At 44.1% G+C, this 8708-nt stretch overlaps 2 protein-coding genes across 4 annotated transcripts; one reads left to right on the forward strand and one right to left on the reverse strand.

Annotated features, from left to right (window-relative positions):
• Positions 1–161: 161 nt before the first annotated feature.
• Positions 162–4418, forward strand: gps2 (G protein pathway suppressor 2). Of its 3 annotated transcripts, none has more exons than XM_062384444.1 (11): positions 162–329; positions 750–867; positions 1536–1711; positions 1836–1948; positions 2057–2136; positions 2243–2322; positions 2514–2676; positions 2887–2970; positions 3098–3174; positions 3373–3468; positions 3771–4418. In XM_062384444.1, exons 2-11 carry the CDS (start codon positions 774–776, stop codon positions 3861–3863), a joined length of 1056 nt encoding a protein of 351 aa, XP_062240428.1. In that variant the 5' UTR covers positions 162–329; positions 750–773; the 3' UTR covers positions 3864–4418. The 3 variants fall into 3 exon arrangements, with proteins under 3 accessions (XP_062240428.1, XP_062240430.1, XP_062240429.1); XM_062384445.1 differs by having other exon boundaries at positions 163–329; positions 1602–1711; XM_062384446.1 differs by lacking the exon at positions 3373–3468.
• Positions 4419–4640: 222 nt separating this feature from the next.
• On the reverse strand, positions 4641–8554 carry LOC133950205 (eukaryotic translation initiation factor 5A-1; the record flags this gene model as incomplete). Its single annotated transcript, XM_062384447.1, is given in 5 exon segments — positions 4641–5251; positions 6705–6777; positions 7011–7142; positions 8059–8163; positions 8382–8554. Coding segments are annotated over 4 exon segments (468 nt in total). The 3' UTR covers positions 4641–5251; positions 6705–6714.
• Between the last annotated feature and the right edge of the window lie 154 nt (positions 8555–8708).

Raw genomic sequence — 8708 nt, forward strand, 5'->3', positions numbered from 1 at the left:
CTCATTATTATTATGATAATTATTATAATTGTAAGTAGACGTAGCATAATTATTAGTATGTTTGTCATTTTTGTAAGGGAGTTTGACGTCACGGTCCAAATATTGTAGAAACTACAATTCCCAGACTGCACCTACGAGGAAATGTCGCCCATCGCACCGGAAGCACAAGCCTCAGCATCCGGTCGGGGGGCCGCTGACTGTGTTTATGTTTTGTGCAAAAAAAAACATTTTCTTTTATATGAAACGGCCCCAGATTCATATCAAGAGGCTTCAGGGTAAAACCTGCCAGACGGTGTAGTTCTGTACAAACGACCCACTCAGCGACAAAAGTAAGAATATTCACGTATTTGTTCACGTTCCAACGCGAAAGAATCGTAAGAATAGAGCCAGGTAGCGCGCTAGCAGCTAGCTAGCACCACGTACCGAGTATCTGCCCTCAGGGACGTTTAAAATGACGTTATTACCGCGGTTTTATTCGGTATAATTATCTTTGTATAAACAGTGACATCATGGTCGGTAAGGAAGTGTACTGAGATAGACTTTGAGGCACTAGCATCCGAAGCTAACGATGCTAAGTTAGCCGTTAGCGTAATGGCAGCCAGGCCTGGAACGCGTAAAAAAATCTGCGTGGTTTCAGCTCGGTTGTTCTAATGATCGTGTTGTTAAATGTTATTTATATTTGTCCTATTAAGATTTTTATACATATTCAAACTGAAATGTGTCCCCCCCCCCCCCCCCCCTCCCACCAGCTGGCCCCCCCACTGCCTGTCACCATGCCCGCCCTGCTGGAGAGACCCAAGCTGTCTAACGCGATGGCCAGAGCCCTCCACAAGCACATCATGAGAGAGAGGGAGCGCAAGAGACAAGGTGTGTGTCTGTGTGTGTGTGTGTGTGTGTGTGTCTGTGTCTGTGTGTGTCTGTCTGTGTGTGTGTTTGCAACATGGGTTGTATAAGTGTACACATCTCAAGTCTTTGTGTTTGTACCAATTAAATGGACAGTTCACCCAAAAATGAAAATCCACTCATTATCTACTCGGCACTATGCGGATGGAGGTGGTGGGTGAGGTGTGTGAGTCCAGAAAACCCTCCTGGAGTCTCGGGGGTTATACAGGGATGCAGCCAAATCTGATTTATAGTAACTGAAAATAAAAACAACGATAAAAATGCAGACGAATATATTTACAACAAGTTTTATGCCTAAATGTCTCTGGACAAAGACAACAGAGGACATTTAGTCCAATCTGGATGTCTGGGCTTACAGACACCTGGAAGACACCACAGGAGCAGTATGAAGGCATTTTATGTTTAATTTGTATTGCCGTTTGAAGATTCTAATTTAAATTGTATTGGATTTGGCTGCACCGCTCTTTAACCCCTAAAACAACAGAAGTGTTTTGTGGAACTCGAACACTCCACCCACCCCTCCATCGGCCTATTGGTGAGTATATAATGAGCGAATTTTCATTTTTGGGTGAACTGTCCTCTTTTTTCCTGGTTCTTCATTTTACTACATACAATGTGGAATAAAATGACAGTGTTTTCACCTCCCAACCGTACAAAACACTCCAATATCCTCCACTTGCCCTCACACAACCTTTCAGAGGAGGAAGAGGTGGACAAAATGATGGAGCAGAAGATGAAGGAGGAGGAAGAAAGGAAGAGGACAAAGGAAATAGAGGAGAGGATGTCTCTGGAGGAAACCAAAGAACAGGTAGGAAAAGTGATGAAGTAAACGCAAACATTCATGTAGATGTGGAAGCTTGAGGTTAGCAGGAGATGGCTTGGCCTCCTGGGCCTGGGTTGAGAATAATCACGTCTGGTAAATTAACTTTCAGGTAATGAAGATGGGGGAGAAGCTTCAGGGCCTGCAAGAAGAGAAACATCAGCTTTTTCTACAGCTCAAGAAAGTTCTCCATGAAGAGGAAAAGAGACGGCGGAAGGAGCAGAGGTAGTTTTTTTTTCTATTATTAAAAATCCCTTTTTTTTTACTTTTATTTGAAAGGTTTGAAGGAAGTACTCTTTGAATTGAGTTTCATTTCTTCCCTGTCTTCTCCAGTGATATCACGACACTGACATCAGCCAGCTATCAAACCAGTCTGCCCATGCATGCAGGGCAGCACCTCCTCAGCCTTCAAGGTGAGAGGTTGTCCAGCTTTCATTTATATTCTGACCCGATCTGGGGTAATGTGGAACGTTGATATCGTCCGTCAGCTGATCCCTTTCTCTCCATTTCCTCTCTCAGGCGGTTCCGTCAGCCACAGTCGACCTGGTGCTCTGCTCGGGGAACGAAACAAACAGCTGTTCCCCACCACTGTGATTCCAGTAGGTGTTCGCTCATCTCTTCACAAACACTTTCACCTTTTAAATTGACCTAAGCTGCCCCTACATTTATTTACATGTGGTATTCTCAGCAAAGTGTTGAGTGATTTCTATATTCTCAAACGTTTTAAGCCTGAAACCTTTAAGTAAGAGTGAAACCAGTAGCTCTCTCTCCCTCCTCCCCCCTCTTTTAGACACGTCACTACCAGTCGCCGAGCTTCAGCTCGTCCGCAGAGCATGGGCAGTTCAGTGGGAGCCAGGGGGTCCATGAGCCCTACGGAGTGGCTCAGTCCCAGCATCCGTCCACCTACGCCCCTGGACCATCTGTCAGTTTCGCAAGCAGCTCTCAGATCAGAGGTACATGACGTGTGTGTGTGTGCGTTTCAGTGGCAGGGATCACACATCATTTTTAACAGAAGAAAACCTGCACGGCTACATTCTCACTTATTAAATAACTGAACTCCAGTGATTATTCATGAATTCCTGAGTCCAGTGTTCTTAATGCTTGTTGTGTTACACTCAGATGTCACATTAAAGTGCGATGTCGTTACTGTCGTTCTCTCTCAGGTGCGTCTGCGTTTCAGGCCATGCAGTATCTCCCCCACCAGCAGACTGGTTACCCCGTCCACAGTCACTTTACCTCCCAGCCTGGTCAGTTCCAGTCTTCAAAGAATGTAGACAAATAAAATCACCTCAATACTTTGAAGTAACCTAAAAGCAGATAGTGCACATTATTGTTAAAATGTACAATAGATGGTAACTTGTGTGTCTCCTGCAGGATACATCCCCGGAGCAGGGATACCTCTTCAGAAGCAGCTGGAACATGCCAACCAACAGTCGGGCTTCACTGATGCTGTAAGACCATTTCAAACCTCACACAAGCTTCATTTAGAGTTGATCAGACTGATGGAAAATAGCTATTTGCATCCTGGAATCTACAGTCGATCCAAACATGTTATGGAAGAAGCTACACTGAAACTGATATATTCCTCAGAGTCTTGCTTTGCACTTCATCTGATTTAGAAATTTATATTTTTGCATCTTGCCTAACAGGGCACTTTAAGGCCGATGCATCCACCATCCATGCATCCCTCTGCACCAGGGCTGCTGCCCACACCGTCAATGACGGTGCAGATTCCCACGGCAAAGGTGAACCGCCCAAACGATCACACACATACAGCTCTTTGACTTTTCAAATTGCATCCAGTCAGATCTGACTGGGAAAAAAATTAGTTATTTTTGTTCTGTTAAATCCGTGGCATTGATTTTGCTCATACAGAAAATCTGGTTAAATTTATTTCCTGGAAATCTTTTGTTAGTTCTGATTTCCCAGTCCCGACTCTTCCAACCTTTACTTAATCACTTTTCTCTGCCGCCACCTTGTGTCTCTAATCATGATGTGCGACACATTTACTGAAAAACCTCACCGTGCTCTATATTTCCATCTCCAGGCCCAGTTCCAGAGCTCCCCCCAGAGCGCTCCTCGCCACGGCTTCCTCCCCCACAGCCAGAGCGGCCAGAGGTTCTACCACCACGGCAAGTGAACTCTCGGCCACGTGCAGCCGCGCCGTCGCTGCGGTTTCACAGCTTCACTCTGGATTCTGGAGAAACTTTTTGGACGAGTCATGACTCTTCAACAGAACTCAATAAGTTGGATCACACCATAATGTTTGTGTTTTATTTCATGTATAGAAACTGGTTTTAAGTTGTGTCTTGACATGTGCTTTGATTTTTTTTTTTTTTTACATGACTTTAAATAATGTTAATTTGTAAAATAGCCTTATTATTTTAACGCTACTCTGGAGGTGCTGCAGTGCACTGGAATGTTAATATCTGCCTGAACCAGCGCTTATTCTCTGTGAACTAACATCTTTCAGTGCGGAGCTCAGCATCTCCACAAAGGCAAAAAAAGCCGAACAGAGCAAAAGCTTTCAGCAGTCATTGGTGGTTCATCACGTCCGACCCAAAGTCAACTCAAGACGACCTTGTTATTCACACCAATGGAGGATTTCCTGTGTTTTTCCTCTGCTGCACAAATCAAGTCGGTTCCGTTTTAAAGCTTTTGTGTTGCTGAATAAAAAAACGATGAGTAAACGCCACGTGAGTTTGAGTCATCTTTATTTTTGCGAAGTCAAGGAAACCAAACCGCCACAGCTGGTCTGCAGAGTTCGCCACATAGACCTCAAGTCGTTTTTCTCTCCAAGCAGCTGAGGATCTGTCTCTTAAGGAAGCAAGTTAACTTCAGATGAGGTTTTAGAATTTGTTCATCGTGGGAGAAGGTTTCTTTATTTTCTCTCGAGACAAAAAGGACAACCTGGGTGTGCCGTGTTGGTAACCTTTTGTTTAATAGACAAGTTTCAGGTGATGAAATCAACAGCAGAACGGACTTGTTCAGATGAATCGCTGAAAAGAAAAGGCGCCGTACAGAAGAGACAAAACGAGTCACGTGTCCGGTCCTGTAGGACACACGCACTGAAACAAGCCTCAACAGAACACTGCAGGTCTACAGTTGAAGCCCTTAATAAAACAGGGGGACGTATATAACAGAACCGCTGTGACGTTATAGACGATTTTTTTTCCACCTGGTGGAAGGTAGCTAATTGGGTGTTTGCAGACCAACTCAGTGATTATTGAGAGAACCTCCCTCGACACGTCTTTACATCTGTACATCTGGACTTGGATGTGTGGCTTTAATCATGTGTGAATGTACATCATTTGTTGTTTGTTTTTTTTACAATTCAAGTTTCCAATCGTTCTATCGAGTTCATCGCTAATCGAAGCCGAAGGTCGGAGAACAGAGCAGGGGAGAGAGAGAGAAAGAGAGAGAGAGTATGAAAACCTAAAAAGACAAAAAAGAAAGAAAAGAGGGAGAGTAGCATTGACGAGGCAATGTCCCCTCCTCTTCCCCGGATCCAGTGCATCGCGTGTGCCCCTGAAACAGAGTCACAGAGGGGAGGGGGAGGGGAGGAGCGAGAGGAAAGAGGAGTCAGAAAAACAGACACGGACAAGAATCAAAAATAAACACCACACACACAATTTAATGAAGCAGTAGGTGTTTCTAGCTGGAGCCTCCACAGAGGCAACATGCACGTACAACCATGTCTTTTATTTGTGTGGACACTTTATTGCACCGCCCACAGTTTGCAAGTGAGAAAGTGCAAGAACATTTTGACCCGAGAGTTACAACGACGCTGCGAGAGGCTTCTCAGGAGGAAGTAAAAGGAATTGCTACACACAGATCAGAAAGATAATAACAATACAGCATATGGAATATACAATATGAACCTTAAGCTTTTCTTAATATGTTGATAGTGCTACGCAAAAATGATACACATGCACATAATGGTGTTAACATGAGACAGAAAGTACACGGAGGGGAAGGCAAATCCATCATTTCATACAATCGTTTCATTGATCACATTTAATTGTACATTTTTTAAACTCGGATAAAATCCAATGAGGTGCAGTTCAAACAAACATATATATATAACACATGGATATTAGTAAAGCCTGATTGATTTAACGATCGGCCGATAACATTTGAGGCTTCCACAGTGTTTGGTTTTATGTTTGCTAATATAAAACAATTCTATTCTATCTATGATTGCATACCACTTTAGACGGAGAATATCAGATGACCTGTGTTAAAATGAGGAACGAGTTATGCTTCAGGTTTCATAAATAAAGAAATACTTAATGTTTTGCCTGGTGAGCACCATGTCATCATCAGAATCAGGACTTAGACACTGTGTTTTCCAGAGAGAGAAACAGACTTGGAGGAAATTGCCTCTGTTGTGGAGGAGGACATGTTTGTTGCTGGCCGCCTGTAAAGTGCGTGCGAGTCAAAGGATTCTGAATAATTCTCAAGAATATGAGATTGGTTCGAGTTCTCTTTGCTGCTTATTTTTTTCCTCGTAATAGTAGAGCATTCCGAATTGTTTTCATATATCTCTAAGACTCTGCCATATAATAACTACATCTTCAGAATCATGGCCACATTAAAAAAAATCTATATATATATTGCCCTATCGGCTGGAGCTGACACTAATCTCAGTATCGGCTCAAGCCCCATAATTCCTCTTCACTCGGGCTATAGATTTAAATCCACACCAATAAAACTCTATCATTTTAAAATGACTGGAGTTGCCTCCCCCCCCGCTCCACAGATTAACAATAAACTTGACACATGAACTGGCATGTCATGCTGGTGGCTTGTGGTGTAACACCCATACAAACCCGTACACACCCATACACAATTTTACTTGGCCCACACACACACACACACACACTCTTCTTCAGGCAGGTTTGGGTTAGGTGCTAGTTGAGGTGGGAGGGGGGGAGGACAGCTGCGTGTTGTGTCCGAACAGCTGTGGCTCTGTATTTACCTGCAGTGGCTTATTTACCCAAGGCTTTGATGCCGATGGCGACTTCTTCCTCCATTGCATTTAGAACGGTGACCTGGAAGAAGAGGAACAAAGGGTTAGTGCGTGTGTGTGGTTGGGTGTAGACATGTTCCTCATGCCTTCTCCTGTTCATCTTCTCTGTGCCACCGTGCGGTGGCTGGTGGCCGTCCCTGTCAAACCTTGGGTTCAACATCTTAATCCTGGATTTCTAGATTCCCCCATGAACACAATAAGCCATGCGCTGGTTCCACAGGAGCAACGAGAGGAGAGGGAGGTGACGGTACTGACCAGGATCTCCTCTCCGGCTTCGTGCTTGAGCTCAATCTCTCTACCCAGGTCTCCCTCAGGGATCTTCAGGTCCTCTCTCACCTCCCCGCTGTCCTGGAGCAGAGACAGGTAGCCCTCTGTGATCCCAATGAGCTGCAGGACCCAGGGACAGGAGCATAGCAGAGGAACAGGTCAGGAGTGGGGGAAAACAAGTGGTTTTCTTAGTAACGCACAAACCTTTCCGAATTAACCATTTTCATTTCGCAGCTTACTGACGTTATTGGATCCTGTCCCCCCCCCCCCCCCCCCAGCGCCATTAAAAACTGCAGAAAGCGTGTGGGAGCACTGGGACCATAAGGGTTTTGTTTCTATCGGAAATCCTGCACCATTTTTTTTTCACCCCAGTATCGTTAGAAATGAGGAACAAGCACAAGCACTTTTTGACCACGTGGGCTTCAATGGAAACAATCAGTGCATTTCTGGGAGCACTTATGCTGAGATGGAACAAGATCTGAAAACAACACAGCTGAGACTTGGAACTACCGAACCCAGACTAGTATGGTTGTGCGGACTAGAATTCAATATGGCCCAATATCCTCATTAAACAGGTTTCACTGAGTGTGGTGTTCCCTCATGGATACATCTGAGAATGAAGCTCCTCTCGCAGTGGAAACACTTTCATAGGTTCTGTAACAATCTTGGTGATTTTTCCAATTAGCAACCAACTGCTAATTGTCCCCTGGCTGCCATTTAATCACATCTCTGAAAATCTTCTGCTTATTAAAGATCATTTGTGAATATTACAGTGATATTTAAGATGTGATTATGATTTTCCCACTGAATAAAGATACTATACTTGCCAAGAAGAGGCAATCCTAGTTTTCTGTCATACGAACAGTTAAACAACATTGCTTATAGGTAATGAACAAGTTATCTATAGTTTGTATATTTGAGAAAAGTAATGTGACACTATATGACTCATGATGGAATATATATTATGTAATATTAATCTTATACACTTGGTAAGAACCAGTGAAGACCTATCTCGTCTGTCCTCCCGCTGTCTCACCTGGTAATCCATTCTCTTGATGTTGGGGACGTCCATGTTGTGGGTGGAGGGACAAATATCCTCGTACTTCTTTCCAGTGAAGATGTCGATACCAATCATGTGCACCTGCAACAGCATGAACAAACAAAGCATACACTGAAACTAAATATACACAAATCACTCCGCTACTGTAAATGGTGAGATGATCCACTTAGGACACAACTATTTTCGGACCTTTGATATTTGATATTTGATATAGATTTGTTTGTGTGAGTGTTGTGCAGTAAAGTGCAAAAAAAAATGTTCGTCACTGTTTCCCCGGGAGCTCGAACTGGTTAACTGACCTTTGCGTGGCCGTGCTTGCCGGTCTTGGAGGTGGACATCTCCACGATCTTGCAGGGTCGGCCTTTCAGCAAAACGAAGCCATTCTTGCGCAGGGCCGAACACTGCTGTGGGTAGGTGGAGGATGCCCCTGCATCACCGGTCTGGAAGTCCAGGTCTGCGTCTGCCATGCCTGCTGTGGGGGGCAAACACAGCGTGATGGGATTTAGAAAACTGTATTATGATGAGAGACTTTAGAATATGGGACCAGATGTTCAATATGTAAGTTTGAAGGTGGCCAACTACCTGCAGATGTTAGCAGGTGTTAGGGACATAACTTCAGTTTGCAA

This window comes from Platichthys flesus, chromosome 24 (genome assembly GCF_949316205.1).
Source record: "Platichthys flesus chromosome 24, fPlaFle2.1, whole genome shotgun sequence".
Lineage (NCBI taxonomy): Eukaryota > Metazoa > Chordata > Actinopteri > Pleuronectiformes > Pleuronectidae > Platichthys > Platichthys flesus.

What these genes read in the sequence shown, in the direction of transcription:
- gps2 (XM_062384444.1), top strand. Translation starts at nt 774, where the DNA reads ATGCCCGCCCTGCTGGAGAGACCCAAGCTGTCTAACGCGATGGCCAGA. An exon ending in TGGAGGAAACCAAAGAACAG is followed by an intron (nt 1,712 to 1,835) that starts GTAGGAAAAGTG and finishes ATTAACTTTCAG; the next exon opens with GTAATGAAGATGGGGGAGAA. An exon ending in AGTCGGGCTTCACTGATGCT is followed by an intron (nt 3,175 to 3,372) that starts GTAAGACCATTT and finishes CTTGCCTAACAG; the next exon opens with GGCACTTTAAGGCCGATGCA.